Source organism: Schistocerca cancellata, chromosome 4, assembly GCF_023864275.1.
Source record: "Schistocerca cancellata isolate TAMUIC-IGC-003103 chromosome 4, iqSchCanc2.1, whole genome shotgun sequence".
Classification (NCBI taxonomy): Eukaryota; Metazoa; Arthropoda; class Insecta; order Orthoptera; family Acrididae; genus Schistocerca; species Schistocerca cancellata.
Genome location: NC_064629.1, coordinates 504,607,271 through 504,629,135, shown reverse-complemented (window position 1 = coordinate 504,629,135; position 21,865 = coordinate 504,607,271). Strand labels below are relative to the sequence as shown.

The window sequence follows — 21,865 nt, the reverse complement described above, 5'->3', positions numbered from 1 at the left end:
ACACAAAACTAGACACAAAACTAAGACATACACAGGATCATAAATGATAGACCAATTAGCTCCTGAAGATGATGAAGAGATTGAGAAAATGTATGCTGAAATAAAATAAATCATTTGGTACAGGGAGATGAAAATTTGGTGTTAAGGGGGTATCAGAATTTGATAGCAGGAAAAGGAAAAATAGTTAATGAACATGACATGGAGGAACACAATGAAAGGGGAAACACCTGGTAGAATTTTGCACAGAGCTCAATTTAATCATTATCTATGATTAGCTTAAGAATAATGAACAAATATTTTAACTATGATAAGTATATGGAGACATTGGAAGGTTTCAAATAGATTGTACAATGGTAAAACATATTTAGAAACCTGATTTTAAACTAAAAACATGTGGACTATCAGCATAATCTATTATTTATGCAGTACAGATTAAAACTGAAGAAACTGGAGACAGATAGGAAATTAAGTATTGGGTTGGTGAATAAGTTCATTGTGTTTTTCCATATGTTTAATAAATACAACAGATACACATAACAGAGACATCAGTCATGAATGATATATTCTCCTTCACTATTACAATAGTCTGCCAGCACTGGGGTAACTTTTTGATTCTGTGACTGTAAAATCTTTCTATTTTGAGACAAAGATCTCACCAAGCCAAGTTTGGAGGGCATTTTCATCCAGAAAGGAAGTTCCTTGAATGTTATTCAACTGAGAACAGAAAAGATGAAAATCTGAGGCCACAAGATAAGGTGAATAATTTGGATGTGGAATGACTTCCCTACAAAACTCCTGTATATAGCATGTTTTGTCAGTCTAGCAGAATGCAAGCAGTCATTATCGTTGAGTAGCATCACTTCATGCAGTCTTCTTGGATGTAGTTCTTGGATATCATCTGCAAGAGGTCTCATCTGTTGACAATAAATGTCAGCAGTAATGGTTACACCTTGGGGAAGCAATTGTTAGTACACCAAAACATTGCTGTCCCACCAGATGCATCAAATTATCTTTTGTGGATGCACTCAGGTCTTTGTAAGAGGAGTTGTTGCATTCTTTGGGCTCAACCATTTCTTTCTTTTCCCTATGTTAGCATGAAGAGACAATTTTTCATTAGCAATAGTAACACTGATTAGTAATGGTTGGTGTTTTGTACAAGCCGATTGATGATGAGCAATACAAGCCGATTGATGATGAGCAAGCAGAGATTCACACATGGCCACCCACTGGTTTTTGTGATTTTGGCTTAGAGCATGTGGTACCCATGCACTTGATTTTTAAGCCTTCTCCATGGCATGCAAACATCACACAGTGGTGGAATGATCACAGTTCGTCACATTTGCCAGTTCTTGAATACAGTGACATGGACCATTGTGGATTGATGCGTTTAAATGGTCATTATCAAACCCCAAAAGTCTTCCTGCAAGTGGAAAATCACTGATGTCAGTATGATTCTCCTTAAAACAAGAAAGCCATTTTCTAGCTTTTTCTGTGCAATGGCACAAATGTTTTGGCTGCCTCCATTGCTGTCACCCATCCGTCAAACTCATACAGAAGAATATGTCATAAATATACTAGTTTCTCCAGTTGGCACTTCATTTTCTAGCGTCCACAAGCAATTTAAAGTTAGGGAGTCGATACTACCTAGCTTGAAATGACAAAATGACAATGTGTAAACTTAAACAGCTACATTAAACTACAATAAAAATGACAATCAATAAAAAACCAAAAGCAAGCTGAATACCATCATGCAAAACAAAAATGCTATGAACTTACACACCAGCCTGATAGATGGCACCTGGGTACATTGAAAGAGCCAGAAGATGTTGAGAGTTTGCAGGGAGTGTTATGCAATTATTTACTGGAACAAGAGGAAGCAGTAGATCAGAAGACAATTTGGTAGCTTTGAGACATGAAATAGAGAAGGCAGCAGAGGAACAATTAGGCAAAAGAGATGGCTCACTAGGAGTACTTGTATAACACAAAAACAGAAATATAATCAAGGAATGAGAATCTGTAAAATGCAATATGGAAATAGATCTCTAAAAATGATATTAATAGATGATGCATAGTGGCAAATTAAAACAAGGGACTGAGTGTGGATGAAATTGCCTCAGAATTATTAATGTCCATGGGAGATCTAGCCATGGCAAAACTATTCCACCTGTTATGCAGGATATATAAGACAGCAGAAATAATGTCAGACTTAAAGAATAATGTGTTGATTGCAACACCAAAGAAGGCAGGTGCTGAATATTGCTGAACAGTCAATTTAATATCTCATGGTTGCCAATAATAACATAAATTGGCTATAGAAGGATGGAACAACTAGTACAAGCCAACCTGGAGAAGGATTGATATAGATTATGGAGAAATGTAGGAACATATGAGACAATACTGCCCCCATGATTCGTCTTAGAAAAGTAGGTGAGGAAAAACACAGGTAGCAAGAAGTTTCTGTAACTTGTAAACAAAATAGTACTGTAGTTATAAGAGTCATACAATGAAAGGGAGTCAATAATTGAGAAGGGAGTGGGACAGAGTTGTTGCCTATCCCTCATGTTCTTCAGTATGTACATAGAGTTAGCAGTATAGAAAACTGGGGAGAAATTTAGAAAGAGAATTCAAGTTCAAGAACACAAAATAAAATATTTAAGGTTTCCAGGTTACGTGGTGACATGGTGACTGTCAGATATCACAAAGGATTTAATGGAGTGGATATTGTCTTGAGAAGAGGCTGAAAATAATATCAACAAAAGTAAAATATGGGTTAGTGAGTGTAGTTGTAATAAATCGTCTGATTAGAGAATTAGGCACTGGTAGTGGATGTTTTGCTATGTAGGTAGCAAAACAACTTATGATGGCAGAAGCAGAGAGTAAACATCTTTGAGAAGAGAAGTATGTTAAGATCAAATATGAATTTAAGTTGTAGGAAGTCTTTTCTGAAAGTATTTGTCTGAAGTAGACTCTACACCAGTAGCGTTATTTGGAAGTGAAGTGTGAATGAACAACAGTACTTAGAATAAGACTGTAGTAGCTTTTGAAATGTGATGTTACAGAAGGATAATGAAGATTAAGTGGGTAGAAATAATAATGAATGAAGAGGTACTGAAATGAGTCACAGACAAAAGATCTGTATTGTATAACTTGATTAAAAGTATGTATACATTTATAGGACACCCCAGAAGGCATTAAAGTATAGTTAATCTGATAATGGAGGGAAATGTGGGGAGCAAAAGTTGTTGAGGGAGGCAAGGCTCAACTACAGTAAGTAGATACATATCGATGTTTGCTGCAGTAGGTGTGCAGAGATTGAGGCTTTCACAGGAGAGACTGGTGTGGATAGTTCCATCAATCCAGTTCATCTACTGTAAGATGCATGTGGATGGAGAAGAAGAAAAAAATAAAGAATTTTATGAATTTATTTGTCAACTAAACATCATTCATAACATGAAAGCAAGAAGTCTTTGATGGGCATGTGACTTTCATTGTTGTAAAAAGCAGTGCCACTGCAAAAACAAGAAACCACACACTCTTAGCAGACCCAGAACATGATCATATGGACAAAATAAAATGTTCAAGACAGTTGTGTCTTGAATCAAAGTGGATGCAAACAGCTCAAGAGTACAATCACTGCAGGCAGATTCTTAGGTCGGTACATGTTGTTCTAGATTAATAAACATCAGATAGGCATGTAAGTATCACTACTTGTAACACAGCCAAAATAAATACTCGAAAACCAACATGTCAAATTAAAACTTTAGGTGGATAAATAATGTCTAATTAGTTTGAAATGTTATGTACCCAAACTGGTGAAAGTAATGCGAATAACAATGGGGAAAAATTTCTTTCACAGAAACATGTCATTTTGGTTTTCAGATTTTAACAGTAAGCTTACATTGATGAAAAAATAAGTATATTTATCTGTCTTGGGTTTGAACTACCTCCTGGTAATGGACATGAGTTGACTGAAGAAACATGTATTTGCAGAGGTGGAAATAATTGCTTTGTAAGGGCTGGTTTTCGCCAATATATTTTGATTACTATATGTCATTTGCAGATCAGAAATAACGGCAAAAAATTATTAAGTTAGGAGCTTAATGTACCAATACCATTATTTCATTTGTATTTAGAATGATGGAAGTAAAATACAATGAAAGATAATGATATCTGTAGGCTTATCTTCATATTGCACTCCCTCTCAGTTAGAAGTGCGTGATGGAAGGAATTATTTTTCATCAAATGAGCATTTGAGGCTCCTGTCTAAATATTAGAAGTACAGAAACTCAAAGTTTTCTACCAACCAGAGACAATAAATTCATAGGTTCAAAATTTAGAGAAAGATTGGAGATACATAAAGCAATAAAACTATTTACTAGGTAACAGACTACAATAGTTAACCAAACACAGTTAATCATGGTCACTATGGGAACATTACCTAGGGGTAGTCGTATATTCCTAGATACATCATTTAAAGGTGGTTCTTGGAGCTTTGTACATATGCTTTCTTGGGATAATTTGCACCAATCTTCAGGTGTCTGCATTTCCTGTTTCTTCCACATCTCTGTGACACTCTCCTATGGGTAAGACAAACCTATGGCCATTTGTGGTGCCCTTTTCTGCATATGATCAGTATCCCCTGAGCCAGATATTTGTATTTACGTTTCTGAACATTTAAAGCAACCAATCCATGCTCAACTTTTAACTCTTATTGAGATCTGACAGAATACTTGTGCTGCTGTTTTCAGACAATACTTCATCATAGATAACTGCATCATCTGTAAAAACTCTGAGATTGTTAGTAATATTGTCTTCTTGATAATTAATATTTGACAGTTATGGCAACAATCTCAACACACTTCCCTGGTGCTTGCTTGAAGTTACTTCTACATCTGTTGATGAACCTACATCCAAGATAACATGCTGCATCCTCTCTACCAAGAAATCCTCAGTCCTCGATCCAGTCACAAAGTTTGGTTCATAACCCACATGACCGCACTGCTGATAATAAACATACTAGTAGGTGTAGTATTAGGTCCAGTGCTTTCTGGAAATCAGGAAACACTACATCTACCAAACTGCCTTGAACCATGGCTTTCAGGAAATCATCCGAGAAATATGTGAGTTGGGTTTCACATGATCAATGTACCTGCATACAATTGTCAGTCCCCAGGGTAACAGCCTCTTATAAATAATGGACACATGTCCCATTAAGGGGACCTTACAGTTCTCAACCCCATAGTACAAGTCTAGGAAGTTGCAGTCTAGCTTGTCTCAGAACCTGGTTCAGTCCTCTCGTTTGAATGAGAACCATGGGCCAAGATCAGCTCTGAGGACAATGCTGCAAATTGTGAACTTCACTGAAACTCCATTAGCAAGGCTGGTCTTCTCAACATTCTCTGCCAGATGCTGAAATGATCCCAGTGTGATCACAGAGACCAGACAGCAGGCATCATTTGCTCCAGTGTGCACCTCAATCTGAAGTTCGTTGCACCATGTTACCTCAATGACTGTTCAAATAACCTCTTAAACATGTTGAATGAGGCCCCCACACATACACACTAAGTGCACCTTGGGTTCCTTCCCATAGATTGCTGCCATTTCCCTAAGAGGTACCATTATTCGCCATACATTTGAAATGCCGAAGATTAATAGACCCTGCCTTTTTGCATTTTCCTCCTCTTGATAAGTCTGGTTTCCCATCAGGTGAAATAAGTCTTAGTAGCTCAGTTTCAGTAAAAGACAGTACACCAATTTTGTTGCGTTCTCTCTGATTCCTATCTTCTCTGTGCAGGGCCCCTAGCCCTACCACTGACACGCCATTCATGGTCAAGTGGACGAGAGTGATAGATCCTGTAGCTCCTGTAGAGGAGACAGCATCCAAAGGAGATGATAGAACTTCTGGCACCTTCACTATTACGGGACCATATGCATTTAGTTGCATTTTACTAGAGAGCATGTGTGATGTGTGATATAATGCTGAGGAATGTTCTACCTGCATTAGCAATCTGCTGTTTTATCTCCTGCTTTAAGTTGCGCTTGTTAAACGACATGATAAGATACTTCATGTTTTCTGCCTTAGCCCATCTCAGGTCCGCTGCTTACAATGGAGTTCTCAACACAGATCCTCTGCATTACTTTCGTCTTCTGGGCATTGATGTTCAGGCTAGCTCTGGTTGGTTTCTACATTAGGTCCCTCACTGTCTCCATTGTCTTGGGTTACGACAGTGCTTGGACTGTGGTGTCATTGGGACTCCATTGCTGAGCATTATATTAATCAGTATGGGTGAGATGGCATTACCTTGTTGCAAGCCTGTATTGTGTTAAACTCCGTGAATATTTCTGCCTGGTGTTTCTACCTTTGCTCTTGCCTCTGCTGTGCATGCTTTTATCATGCCCATTAATTTCCTTGGTGTACCATATACCATCAGGATGTTGTACAGGCCACGATGTAGAAGGTTTTATAAAAACTAATATTTATTAAAAATACAGATAACATGATGTACGTTAGGGGAGTAATATTGAACAGTTATTCCAATAACCAAATATTGCACAACACTGTTACTATGAAAGTACCAATGTTATTACTGTATTGAGCTGAATACCACCATTTTGTTGGGCATCCTTTGACTTATTTGGATAGTTTGTAAGTACTCATAAGTTTCAACCATCACACATTACGCTCGTTTGGAAAAAAATTTCATTCACAAAAATATTTCCACAAGTACCTACCAAGAAACTTCACATTTTCTATATGTTTTAAAACTTACTGTATCATTTATAGAAGCGTGTGTTCCAAAAGACAGTATCATACATGTTTGTGAAATTAATCTACTCCTTAGTGGGATTGCGTTTCGAGAAATGCTTGCAATACCAGTAATATAGATGTCTTAAATAAATTTCGAAAACAAATAAAAGAAACTTGAATTTTTTTCTTTGTTGCAGGAAATAAACTTGTACCAGTTGGAACTACTCTAGTCATCAGTACTTTCCACATGAACAGGAACCCAGAGCACTTTCCAAATCCGGAAACTTTTGATCCAGACCGTTTCCTGCCGGAGAGAATGCAGGGCAGGCATCCTTACTGCTTTGTTCCATTCAGTGCAGGACTGAGGAACTGTCTTGGTAAGACTTCACAAATTATAGTACATCTGAATCTTATCATGATGTGCGATGAAAATAGGAATGGTCTTGTTTCTATCTACCATTTTCCGTTTGTCGCTGCATCAGCTGAAATATTCAATGAGATGGAAGAAAGGGAGCTTGGGGCCCCACATATGCGTAGAGAAAAATCTTTGCCAACTCCATTCATATCCTGCTTCGCAAAAAAAAAAAAAAAAAAAATAAAATATATATATATATAAACGTGTTAATCTGAAGAAAACCAGAACATGTAATAGATACTGACTAGTAGCAAGTATGCCCAGAACTATTTGTCACGAAACCTGAAGCCTATTTCATCATTCATTTAATGAGTCTGACTTCAGTAAGGGAATTAATAAGACTTCAGTAAGGGAATTAATAAGTGCAGCTTCTCCCTACATACACATATAAACGAAACGCTGTGCAACAGAAAAATTGTTATAAGAAAAATGAAGCATAAGATCTTGCTCTAAGAGAAATGTAGATTTAAGGAGCCACTGATGGCTAGGATATGCTCAAATGTCAATTACTGATCAGTTTAAAACCATTGCAGCTTCGAAGGAGGGTAACGGTTTTAAAGATGGAGCTGCTTCAGTTTGGGTGGTATAGTCATTTGGAATGGAATTTTTTGTGAGGAGGTTCCTACATTGATCCATAATAGTGTCAACTGTGAAGAAGATTGTATACTTTGCAAAGGAAACCGTATTTATGAAATAACTTACCATTAGTAGAACAGCAATGTTTATTGCCAAGATCCTTTTTGTTACATAATTTAGACATTATCTGCTGAACCTCTCCCATGAACAGCCAGCTGGAGTGGCTGAGTGGTTCTAGGCGCTACAGTCTGGAACCGCGCGACCGCTACGGTCGCAGGTTCGAATCCTGCCTCGGGCATAGGTGTGTGTGATGTCCTTAGGTTAGTTAGGTTTAAGTAGTTCTAAGTTGTAGGGGATTGATGACCTCAGAAGTTAAGTCTCATTGTGCTGAGAGCCATTTGAACCACTTCTTCCATGAATATGGGAAATATTCAGACCTGCAGTTTAGTATATGTAACTGTTCTGGTAGAAAGGAAGTAAGAGCACGTTTTAATGTACCGTTGACGACGAAGTAGTCAGAGACAGAACTCAAGATCGGAACTATAAGGATGGGTGCAAAAGCGACTGTGAATTTTGTTTTATGAATAATAGGCCTTGGTCCAAAATATATTTATGTGTCTAACGTTTTTGTCTTCTAATCATGGGGACATCATCAGTGGTTATGAAGTCTCAGATAGCAGTTTGAGCTTGAAAAAGCTCAGCTATCGACTATAAGGAGTCAGAGATCGTATCAATAGAAGACCAAGTTGTCAAGGTATTAATACATTGTTCAAAACAACGAGAAAGGTGCGCGAATTTGAACACTGCATAGGACTTATGCCTGCCGCATGCCACAGCAGAAACATGTAAAATCCCTTGCACATGTGGTCAGGAGCATACACAAACTACAAAAAGAACCATTAATAGCCAGCTTAAGAAACACAAAAGCAATTGTCCTCTGCGAAACATGTATAAATCATCAGTAGCAGATAATACACAGGGACCAGGAAAGCACAAAATTTGTTTCTCCAGTACTACGAATTTATCATGAGCTAGCCATTACTACCCTAGGATGTACAATCGTTGACACAGGTGGTCTAGCGGTAAAAGGCGTGTCGTCTGACTACAATATCTCACGGCGTAAGCCGCTTGTTGCCTCAATTTTTATAGCGCCTTTAGTCTAAATGCTGAAGTCCAGAGTGCAGTGATAGTACAGCTACTATTTATTCCATTTTGTCACACTGGTAACAAAATTTCTATTCAATAATGTTTTTAGGAAAGATTTCTTGGCAGGCAGTCTGCCTTTTAATGTCAAATGCGCCAGACCTCTCTGGCGCTCTTTTACTGGCAACCAGCAGCAAATGCCGCAACGCCGCTGTGCTCCCTCATCCTTTCTCGATAGCGTCAGCTACAGCTCATCGTTTTGGATAGTATAAAATGGTTTATTGGCGTTGAGTAATGCTCTACAAAAAACGTCTACAATTTGCATTTCGCGCTCGACAGCAAGGGAGACAGACGAAACTTTTTAACGTGATGGGTATTGTATTGCACTAATCTGAAAGACACGAGTATGATTCAAATTAATTTTATAGTTTGTGGTCCAATCAGAATGTTCAAATGTGTGTGAAATGGTTCAAATGGCTCTGAGCACTATGCGACTTAACTTCTGAGGTCATTAGTCGCCTAGAACTTAGAACTAATTAAACCTAACTAACCTAAGGACATCACACACATCCATGCTCGAGGCAGGATTCGAACCTGCTCGGCTCCAGACTGTAGCGCCTAGAACCGCACGGCCACTCCGGCCGGCGTGTGTGAAATATTATGGGACTTAACTGCTAAGGTCTTCAGTCACCAAGCTTACACACTATTTAACGTAAATCATCCTAAGGACAAACATACACAGCTGGCCGCGGTGGCCGTGCGGTTCTAGGCGCTCCAGTCCGGAGCCGCGCTGCTGCTACGGTCGCAGGTTCGAATCCTGCCTCGTGCATGGGTGTGTGTGATGTTCTTAGGTTCGTTAGGTTTAAGTAGTTCTAAGTTCTAGGGGACTGATGACCACAGCAGTTGAGTCCCATAGTGCTCAGAGCCATTTGAACCATTTTGAACAAACACACACACCCATGCCAGAGGGAGGACTCGAACCTCCGCCGGGACCAGCCGCACAGCCCATGACTGCAGCTCCATAGACCGCTCGGCTAATCCCGCGCGGCCAATCAGAATGCCTCACTACATTGTTTAATAATATTATTAATGCTTTATATCTTGTTTCTTTTCTTTTTTGTGCAGTTTTTTCACCAGGAATTCGCATCTTTTCGTCACACTTTAGTGAGGAACTGTAGTGTGATGAGTTTTACTCTTGGTGTTTGATTTCCTTTGGCAATTGTATGTGATAAACTATCTGAATACGTGGCAGTGCTTGCTCTGTAGTAATGCAAGCACATTGGACACTTTGAGGTCCGTTCACAGATTCATGGAAAACTTAATGCTGAATGAAGCGATGTCAGAAGCACTAAATCATATTTCAGCCAACAAATCTGCCCATTTTTGAAGTTACTCAGAGTGGAAGGAAGTTGCTAACGCCAATATCGGCAAACACCTACAGAAGTGCCTAATCGCTATCACACTGATTTCACACTGAAAAAGTATATTCACTTTTTAATTATTCCCATTTTGTAAGGGTCGTAGGTGATGAAAAAAACTCAAATTCGTATCATTGACTGTTGAGTAAAACCTCTTCAGAGAAGTTTGTGTAGTGAAGCAGCCTATCATTCTCAAAGCAGACATCTGAAACCACTAACACAGCTTACTGAGTCTAGGCTTGTAACAAGACTTAATATGTAAAGGTTTTCATCATATGTTATTAAAGAATTTCTTGTAGCAATTTTCAGCTCCATTAAATAAACAGAAAATATGAATCCAAAGTGCACTGGTGAGCACCGTGATTAGAACTTGATGACTCACACCACCCTTCCGTAGCAAGACGTGCGGAACTGTGGATCTAACGAGATGTTGGTGGGAGCAAGTCTCTCTAATAGCACTATTGGTTGCTGCTTAATTACGCTACATTAAAAATAATAACAGTTATTACTACTGGTTGCTGCTTCCTTATGCAATAACAGTTATTACTAATGTGAACTATGGCAATCCGTGGAGCCCACAAATTAAATTATCTGGATCAGTGCCATAAATTACATGAGTATTATGCACCATGAGCCATGAAAGCTGAAAGGGAATGCCACGTGAATATAGCCGAACAGTTCAGGACAACATGCGGAAGTAAATCTGTGCTAGGGGCAGCTGTGCAGCGAAATTTTTGTCGTGCTCATTTTACAAAGGGCGTTCAAAAAGTTTTGCACAGTCGTTTCTAACTTTCTTTATTTTTTGCTGGAGGAGAGTGAAATTTTTTGTGAACATACTAGGAACATTTAGCTATACATTGAGCCTACTCGATGTAGCCTCCATCAGGTGTGATGTATCTGGCCCAACGTTCTTTCCGTGATGTAAATGCACTTTGGTAAAATTCTAGGGATTGACTTTTACACCATCGCTTGACACATAGGAAGTAAGATCATTCTCACTATCAAATGTTTTACCGCGCAGGTGGGCCTTCAGACGAACAAAGAGGTAAAAATCAGACGGAGCTAAGTCCGGACTGTAGGGAATATGAGGAACAATTTTGCAACCCATTTTTCTGATTTTCTCGTGCGTCATAAGGGCTGTATGGGGTTTGGCATCGTCATGGAGTAGTCTGATGAGCTGACCCTGAAGCTGTGGGCTGTGGGTCTTGGCACGTCGCAGCTTGTCCAACGACAAACAGTAACGGTTACGGTTAATTGTGGAGCCAGGTTCCAAAAAGTCAATGAAAATGACATCACACTGATCCCTGAAGAAGGAGGCCATCACCTTTCGGCCTGCTGTTCGTGAAAGTCTTGGTTTCTTCTTCCGAGGGGAACCCAGATGATGCCACTCCATGGACTGGGTTTTGCTCTCAGCTTCGGGCTAAAACGACCATGTTTCATCCTTGGCAATGGCGCCGTCAAAACACTGTTTCCACTCTTCAGTAAGGGCCTTCATGAGACCCTCGCACACATTCTTCCTCAGCATTTTCATTTCTCTTGTCAATAATCTAGGCACCCAACGCGCACAGATTTTTCTGTACCCTAGTGACTATACCAGTGATAACACACTGCCCAATTACAAACGAGTAACTTCAGCAAGTTGTCGTGTGGTCACATATGTGGCGTTTTGGATGATTTGATCAATGGTCTCCTTATTCATATCACTCACTACTGTCGATGGTCTACCGCATTGTGTATTGTCCAGTAGAGAGAAATCACCTTCTTTAAACCACTGCAACCATCGCTGGATACTGCTGCGATCCACTGTGGCATCCCCATAAACAGGGAGCAACTTCCTGTGAATCGATGTGGCAAAATCATCGCCGGTCTTGAAGAGGAACTCCATCACCGACCGTTGTCTCAACCTGACATCTACTTCACGGTCCATTATGGCTCATCTGTAAATAAAAGAAGATATTTTTATATACCAAATTACAGCTAAATGATCCAAGTATGTTCACAAAAATTTCATTCTCCTCCTGCCAAAAATAAAAAAATTAGAGACGACTGTGCAAAACTTTTTGAACGCCCTTTGTATATAAGGTCCCAGAGGAGGGTCACGAGCGCATTTAGTTTTTATGCAGCGTTATCTCATAATAATTTCCTACTTCACTTTTCAGACTATCAATATTTAAGACACTTAAATAACTTTAACCTAGAACACCTCATTTCTTAAGCTTTCCAGCATGGAATGGGGTTGTTAAAGTCGGTGTTACATACATTTCACTGCAGGGATACCAAAACTAGTGATATTAGTTTCTTCTCATGTGGTATATGACTTGTGAAATATTGACGTGTAAAATTTTCCATCATGATTATAATTTCCCGAACATACAAACGAATAAAACACTTACTTTGATAATTTGCAAGGGAAAACTTGTTTCAGTGGAATTAAAAGTAATTGGAAATCAACCTTGCCCCACATGACAGAAGACACAAGATATCTTTGAAATCGACTGTGTCTACGTGCAGTCTTATGCCACATACAAATAGAATTTCATGACAACCAAGAGAATACAGAAGTATGTTGGTGGAGATGGAAACAAGAAGAATGCATTTTCATAGCTGTGCAGTGTGCACAATAACTTGCGCTAAACTGGATGTCTGAAACCGATCAGCTACGTAAACACATCTTTCTTGCCTTAAGCGTAGTCATTGGTTGGGAAATCTGTTGTCATAACAGCGATGTGGGACTGGTTGATCCTGCTAAATTAGCATAACCTTCTCTTTTCATCTTGGTGAAATATTCTTAACGATTCTCACTTAAGATATCACATTGCCTTAGTAAATTAAATTTTTTTTATTGCAGGAAAATCGTTTTACGCATAAGCTACCCCTACGCTCACCTTTCATGTTGCAAACTATCTACCTGAGCTATGATTACAGCAAGGAGAGAGAACTGCATTAGTGCCTTGCCTGTATAATTATAAAGTGTTACTTCCAAAAACAGTATTACTTTTGAGGCTTTAATTTATTTCTGTATGGCATAATTTTATCTGCGTACCTTATTTTCCACAAAACTGTATCATATTTTTCATTCAATGAGCTTGGACTTGAATAATTGTAATCACCAGTATAGCTTAAAGTAGCTACTTCATTTTCACATTTTCTTCTAACAACAGGGATATAGAGTCCTTATGAACGTTGTTTGCATCTGTGAAGTCATTGTGTGTGCAACTTTTTTATCACCTATTTGGCATCATTTACTAAACGCAAACACAGCGTTGCTATGCAAATGGTGGCTTCAATACGGGGACGTTACACTAGCACCAGTAAGCAGTCTAGTTAATTGCAGTAAGTCTATATCCAGTCCACCGTGGTAGGTACGTGGTCAGCAGTCCAGATTGCTAATTGAAGCGGCCCGGTTTCCCTTCCCGGCTGCGTTGGAGATTTCCTCTGCTCGGGGCATGGGCGTTGCGTTATCCTTATGTTCATATAATCATAATTGACAATCAAAGATTGAGATAGCTATATGAGCATATCCCGTAATCCAATAACTAAAAACAAAAAAAGTCTATGTCCACTGAGGAGAGTGTGTCGGTAAGGCAGCAAGCATCTCAATAGTTCATTGAAGCCGTAAGTATGTGCCATTGATCACTAGAGTTTTGATCTTGCTTGTGTTATGTATCTGATACAGATTGGTTCGTGAACTGTTTATAGAGATTAAGATGACTTTGCTACCATCTGGACTTGTTTTTGGTTAGTAGTTCACTTTGTGAATTCCACCATCATCGACCCTAGGAGTCGCCTGTTTGTTCCACCGGTCTCTGGTTTACCATAAGTGCTAGTGATCATGAACTGTGTTCTACCTACACAGAACAGGACGGTAAAAATAACAGTGGGTTTAAACACTGGACCTCTAGGTCTGGAGTAGTAGCCACTACCTACAGAACCATGGTGCCATGATAGCTCCTTTTTTTAACATCAGAAGGCACTTATGTACAGTTGTTACTTGTTGTATTAAATTAGCAGGTTGCCATTTTCAAAGGAAGAAAGGGCAGATTAGCTTCCATAATTACAGTTACTCTACCAACTGCAGATACAATGAACTGTCGCTTTAATTCATGTGCTACAATGGCTACTGTAGTTTAAGATCATGAGACTGTGGCAACCGAGATAAGTTCACTGGATAAGAAATTAGTCACCCAAGAAAAATAATTAGAAGCATCATTCAGTGCCATGTAATTCTGCCTCTGGACTTGATAATAGCCGGGATTCAGTTAGAAAGCAAGTCCACAATTCTGTGCAGCTACATCGCATCCAAGTTAAACCATTTGCTGAGTATTTGATCACACAGTTCCCCCCAAATTGTTAGGATGATTATGTCGACGCCTTACCTACTGTCCAACAAGTCCTGCAGATATTCTATGGGGATCAGGTCAGGTGATTTTGCAGGCCAACTGAGATGTAACAATGTGGGCAGTGTTCAGAAAACCATCACATATTCTTCCAGACTGTTGATCTTTGCTGTCATCATCTTTACGAGTGTGTCAGTGTGAGTAGTGGCCCTTTGCGATGTGACAGACTCAAAATGTTCATTGCATGCGATTTGCGTTGCAGTGTTCTCTCGCTAACTTGTTCAAATGGACCTTCATTCACTGCCGCAGTAATTCTTGTTTGGTTTGGAAGCAATTTTGATTCACAAGCTGTGAAACGCGTGTCCGATTCCTGTGTGAGGATCTTTTTTGACCACAATTTGGACGTCGTGTCTGGTGTTACACCACTGCTTGTAAACACGTTGAACAATCCATCTTGAAAAACCAACAGATGCAACAACTTGAAACACCTGGACACTGCCCAACTTGATTGCCCCTCCTTGCTACTCTGTCACATCCTTACATTTACACATGTTTGAGTACAGTGTATGCTTGAATCATGAATGTCTCACTGGTTGCTAAAGCCTTATCCTCACGTAGAGCCAGTGTGTGCGTGGTGGCACATGTGACTCGCATGCTGCGCTATGTGTAAAGGCTTAATGATTCATCTGCGACTGCACGCTGTGGTGACTAAGTGTTTGCTCGGTGACCTTATTCATTGGTACTGTGGGTAGTCCAGGGTGTCAAAGAGTCACAAAAGTCAATACATACAATTTGTACACGTCATAATGGCGTCACATTCATGTCACTTTGTGTGAAATGAATGCTTTGTGGGGCCAACTAGATATTTCCCATAGGCCCTGAGTAGCGGTCTGGTGTCGTCACGACCCAACCATTGCGTGGATACATTTAAACAGTTCGGCTTGATGAGCAAGTTTAAGTTTGAAATGGTAACTGAGTCTTTAGTACGGTGTGTAAAAGTTGCAGTCGCGACTGCACCTGGGCTCTTCAGTAGTTGTGTACTCACCTGATGATGGCCGGACGTCTCTGGGCCGAAATATCGTGGCAGAATGTCGACGGGATCCGGCTGCATACCCGGAAATTATTAGAAGAAGAAATACGCCGGGAAAATTTCAGAAGTCACATGAAAGGCTACTTTTTGTAACCTATCTCAGTTGAATATTTTAGTAAATCACTATTGGCCATGGAAACCGTTACACAATATCTCTACATGGAACTCAGTTAGTAAATCACACACTGGCAAATAATGTCAAAAGCACAAGTGATTTGTCAACCAAGTATGTAAAAATCTCATTTTTAATACTAATGCCAACAGATTGGTGTTTGATGAAGATTACCATTGTGGCTATGCAGTAAGCAACTAAACAGTGGAATACCCTGAGATATTATTTTTACATTTTGTACTCAGTAATTTTTGCCCAATCGTCATGCAGGTACAGCTGTATATCTGACATTATTTGCGAATATTGTTAACTGTGACAAATCATTTATGAATGTTACAAATGTGATTAACAAGCGCCAGATAGAGCACTATGATAGAAGGAATATTGCCAAGACCTCACAGTGGTGATTCGTTGAACTCGTCGGGTAAGCACAAGGATTACTTTGCTGCAAAACTGCAGTGTGTATGTTGCAACAAAATAACACCAAGTGCAGTGAAGAACTTTCCTGATATATTGCTGCGATGTTTCCTTGTCTTCAACAAATGTGACAGATAATTTGGATCATCATTAATAATATTACACACTGTAATATAGTTTACACTATATAAATGACTTTCTTGAATCACGGTTTGTACATTGATCAACCAGAACGTTATTACCACCCACCTAACAGCCAGTATGTCCACCGCTGGCACAGATAACAGCGGCAACGCATTGCGGCATGGAAGCAATGAGGCCTTGGTAGGTCGCAGGAGGGAATTGGTACCGGGGGGGGGGGGGGGGGTGGCAGTGCATCAATTGTAACCTGGCCTTGTGACATGGCACATTATATTGTTGATAAATGCCACTTGCCAATGCCATGGGAAAACATGATTCTCTTGAAGAGGTGCACAACCAGTGTATAATACACTTTCGCCATTATGGTGCCTTGCATGATGTCCACTAGACCCATGGATTCCCACATGAATATTCCCCATAGCGTAAAGGAGCCACGCCAACTTGTCTCTGTCCTGCAGTACAGGTGTCAAGGAGCTGTTCCCATTGAATGTAACATCAGCATGATGAAGAAGGTATCATGATTCATCAGAGCATGCAGCACTCTGCCACTGTGCTGATGTCCAATGCCAATGGTCACGTACCCATTTCAGTTGTAGTTGCCGATGTCATGGTGTTAACATTGGCGTAAGGTTAGGTCCTCAGCTGCAGAGGCCTATCGTTATAAGTGTTCAGTGCACTGTGTGTTCAGACACACTTTCACTCTGCCTAGCATTACAGTCTGATATTAGTTCCTCCACAGTTCGCCACCTGTTCTGTATTACCAGTCTGCCCACCCTACGACGTCCGACATCTGTAATGATGTGTGGCTGACCAGCTCCATGACGTCTGAACGAAGTTTCACCTCGGTTTCGCCACATGTTGAAGACACGCAGCACAGCACCAGACACCCAACAAGTCGTGCAGTTTCTGAAATGCTCGTGCCAAGCCTCTGGGCCATCATAATCTGCCCTTGGTCAAACTCAGATAGATTGTGTACCTTCCCGATTCTGCACAGGAACAGCATGCTCACTGATACTACATGCACCATGCATCTGTCTAATTAGCAGTCAATCCTGTTCTGGCTGATCGGTGTGTATTGCTGGTAAATGATGGAAACACCGCCTATTGGCGAAATCAAGTTCATCACAGACATAAAAGTGCTTGCGGCACTGATTGCACAGTGTTGATGTGTGATATGACGCCAAGATATGAAGAAAAATGACGAATTAATCAAGTGTGATTCAAAAAGCAACTGGCAGTCTTTGTTGAGATTTTCCTATCGGGTGAGGAGTCTTCAGACTATGTCACTGCTGTTTACTGATGTCCTCTCACAGGTATGACAGTTTTCTTCAAAGCATGAAGTACGAATGAATTAGTATTTTCTTTGTTTGAAGCACATCCTGTACGTCCTCGTTGTAGAGACCATTATACTGACAGTAGCCTTGTTGATACTGTGACCCCGCCAACCGAGTGGCCTCTATATTCGAATCTCCTAACATGTGATGCCCTACACTTATATTGTGCTATCTATGATTGCAAAATTTCCTTAAACATCAATATATCGACTTGCTGCTAAATTGACTGAATGACATAGATGTTGACGGTATAGTGCTCATAAAATATCAATATTTTGAACATAATGTAGTTTCAACAACATATATCATAGTGAAATTATTATTATTTTTTTACTTGAGACAGAAACATTTTATTTACATTTGTTGTTCTTTGGGGTTACACAAAAAGTGGTTTCACGAGATTTGTTTAATTTTTATTAGTAAAAACTGTAACATTTCCATAGCCTTTAAAATAAATTCGTAGAGCTAGCAGGGTACATTAAATTTGATTAAGTCATTAGTTTATATAATGATAGGAAATAGTGATACCAAACTGCAAATAATGCAAATAATAGTAGGAGATCAAAAACATATGTTATGTCTTTATTGACAATAAGAAGGCAAGTACGCTTACCTCCAATATGTCTGAGGCACTCAATTAAAAAAAAAAAGATTTTGGCACAATTTACTTTCTTTCAGTGATGGTGTTGCCAACCTTTGAAATTAGCATCTTAGCCAATAGAGAAATTACAGTGAGATTTTTAATCTGTTTTAGAGATATAAATGGATTGAAAAAGTTTTGTTTTTGGATCTTGGATCCAAAAATATGTGCAGAGCAAGTAAACGTGTTCACTCCACGTTCCCAAATCCCCCGTCAAATTTCTTGAGGGGGGGGGGGGGAGTTTCAAGTTTGTGGACAAGCTTTATTCTGTACAATATGCAAATACTGACTTAAATTTAGTAATGAAAATTACCATACTTGCTCAGAGATAGGTTTCTATATTTCTCCTATTACTAACTCTAAACTTGGACTTCTATCCTTTAACGGCTTCAGCTACATAACAGTCAGCTTGCTCGAGGACCAAGGACAAGAGACAAGAATATTGTTGACAATGTTTGATGAAATTAAAAATCATTTCTTCATGCAGAAAATATGGTTCCAAAGCATCCTCATTGCCAGTGCAGTTTTCCATATTGTCTTTTGAAAAATCGTTTAATTTTTTTACTCTCGTCTCAACTTTATGAAGTTAACAATGTGTGTAATATTCTATATTATGTGTCATGTAACATTCCGGTGCTAGAAATTCTTAATGAATCTAAATTTAAAAAAGTTTATTTGACATGATGTGTAACAAAATACTGATTACTTAATCCAAGACCCAGTTATTACATATACAAAGTGGAATTATTAATGCATGATATGTTGGAGAAATGTATCGGTATCAGCCATTTATCAGCAGTATAGTATCGAAATAATTTCTTAGAAATAACTGTGTATTGTTATATCATTGCATCTCCAGTGTTGCCTTTCCCAACATATTTTTCATTTTTTTTTCCTCGTCGTGTTGTATAGCTCTTTCAGATAAGTCTTTCTCTGGCATAATAAATTGCTGCTTAAGTCATCTATGTTTTTCTGCTCATGTGATCCTACTCGATACGTTTTTTACTTCCTTATGTAAGTGACTGACAGTTTCTAGAATATCCTGTCAGAAGCACATACTGGCAGAACACTCTTAGGTCCACACTGAGGATGGCAATGGGCTATTAATGTATTGATTACGATACACAGTATCTGTGTGTGAAATGTGGTTTCATGAGCATATTTGTTCATATGTCTCATTATCCTTGTTGGCTAATGGCTTATGGAACAGTGATGGCAACTAATTAAATAGAAGATTATGTTTCAATGAATTTAGTTGAAGACAGTGGGGAGCTATCACCCATCCTCTAGAGCACAAAAACGCGCCTATAGAATAAAGATCTGTTATTCTTGTAAATTTGTTTATGAAGGAGTGGAGCAAAGAAATTTGGAAAAAAAGAAAAAGACAAGTATAAAGCTAAACTACTGATACAGAAATTCTTTTTTAAGGAACAGGGAACAAAAATCATGATTAAGTTAAAATAACAGTCTAGATCACAATGATATTTATTTGTTTACTTAAGTCAAAGTCATCTTCAGAATGTGAGCCCACTATGGCTGGTGCTGGCGGCTCCTCGGCCGATCTTGTGGTGGCACCAAATCGCTGTTCTCCTATGGACAACGTTGTCTAAATTTATTTTACAAAACTGATGATGCTAACAAATAAAAGTAAGATTATCATTAGGGGAGAGTCGATTAAAATAGGGTACTTAATAAACAAAGTAGCATATGTAATGAAATATGTGTACCAATCTGTTGAATTTTTAATGACAAATTGCCCTCTCTGTCTACTTACAATTGGGCATGAAAAACATACATTTAAAAATATGTCTCATCACAGAAAAGAATTTTTTACGCTTGTGTCAACTACCCCGTTGGATAAAACATGGTACTACATTATAACGAATTTTTTTTTAAAAAAACTCCATTTACAAACCCTGACAATCACTTCATGTACAAAAAATCACATTTATATGGTTCTTCATCATTATCATTAATGCCGGTGCACTGATCATGAGCCCATTCACTACACTCATAACACTTCACCCAGCCTACTTCAGACTTAGAATTGGAGAAAAGTTCGTTACAATAAATGCAAGCTGTATTATTATCTTCTCCTTCCTCTTCTGACGATGTGCTATACTCCTGTACTTTTCCAACTTTCTTTGCTTTCTTCTGTCCAACATTTCTGACTTCAGTAGGCCTAGAACTGTTAGAATGTGGCCCCATTTGAAGTTTCCTTTTGGGAGTCTTCCCCTTTTTCATAGAAGACTTTAATTCTTCCTTATAAGGTGAACTTGTAAGAACAGCTGTCTTTCCTCTTCTTCTATCAGATTTTTGTTCCTTTCTTTCAGCTATCGGCACTGCTTTTATGTCTTTCAGAGAGATGTTGAAAGCTCAAGTTGGGGGAAGACCCTGGTGTGGTTGGAAAAGATGTTTTTCTGTTTAATGACTCTGAAGTAGGTTCCGAAGGCAGGACATCACCTTTCTCCAACAGTGGGTCGGTGTCTGTTGTTTCAGCAGGCTGATACATCCAATAGGGAAAAATATCTGCATCCAGGGGGAAGATTCCAGACGGAATGCATTTACAGCAGTCTTAATAGTAGCAGCTTCCATGAATGCTGTCCCATACAGCCCTGCAGCTTGATTGATGGTTATCACTCGTCCAGGATGACACTGAAGCCACTTTCGAACCTCTTGAGAGTAATAGTTACTCAATGGGGCCATGAATGCAACATCCAGGGGCTGCATTCGGTGGGTGCAGTGTGGGGGGAAGCATAAGAGATTAACATGATTTTATCTAGCCATATCAATAAGTTCAGTACTCTTTGTGAGTGTCGAGTGACCATCCAAGAGCAGAAGAACAGGTTTCTCTGCCGTTGGTTTAGAAAATTCAACAAGTCGTTGAAACCACTCCGGGAAAGTTTCTTTCTGCATCCATCCGCTACGGTGCTACTCCGCAGTAGATTCTGGCGGATCATTATCCAGCAGCTCAGGCTTGGTACTTTGTCTAGGGAACACAAACATTGTAGGCATATAAATTCCAGAAGCGCTCTTACAGGCTACAGCAGTCACTAAGATGCCTCTCTCCGCAGAAACGAAACCGCCAACTTGACGTTTTCCCCTCAATGTAAGCACCTTTGATTGCTTATTAGGGACTGCTGTAATTCCTATCTCATCCACATTACAGACTATATCGGCTGTGAAGTTGTACCTGTTATAAAGTTCTAACAGGAAACCAAAGAACTGCTTCACCACTGCACGGTTAAAGCCCATTGCTCTGGCAAAAGATGTTGGCTCGGCAGGACGCAGGCTTATTTCCGGATTCCTCTTCAAAAACGAATAGAACCAGCATTTACCTGCCATCTTCTTAGTCTTGCTGAAGCTATGCGGCAAGCGATTTTTCTCTGCCAGTTCGAAAGCAAGACTCCACACCTCATCTATGGTCAATACAAACTATCTGCTTTCCATTAACAGGATATATTCAGCCAGTTCAGTTTCCTGCTCCTGATTAA

The 21,865-nt window shown here is 39.4% G+C and overlaps 1 protein-coding gene across 1 annotated transcript in view; it reads left to right on the top strand.

Annotated features, from left to right (window-relative positions):
• LOC126183489 (cytochrome P450 4C1-like) overlaps positions 1-21,865 on the top strand; it is a 242,223-nt gene that overhangs the window by 217,385 nt on the left and 2,973 nt on the right. The window contains exon 13 of the mRNA XM_049925522.1: positions 6,946-7,125. Coding sequence (XP_049781479.1) covers positions 6,946-7,125 — 180 coding nt within the window. The remainder of the gene's footprint in view (positions 1-6,945; positions 7,126-21,865) is intronic.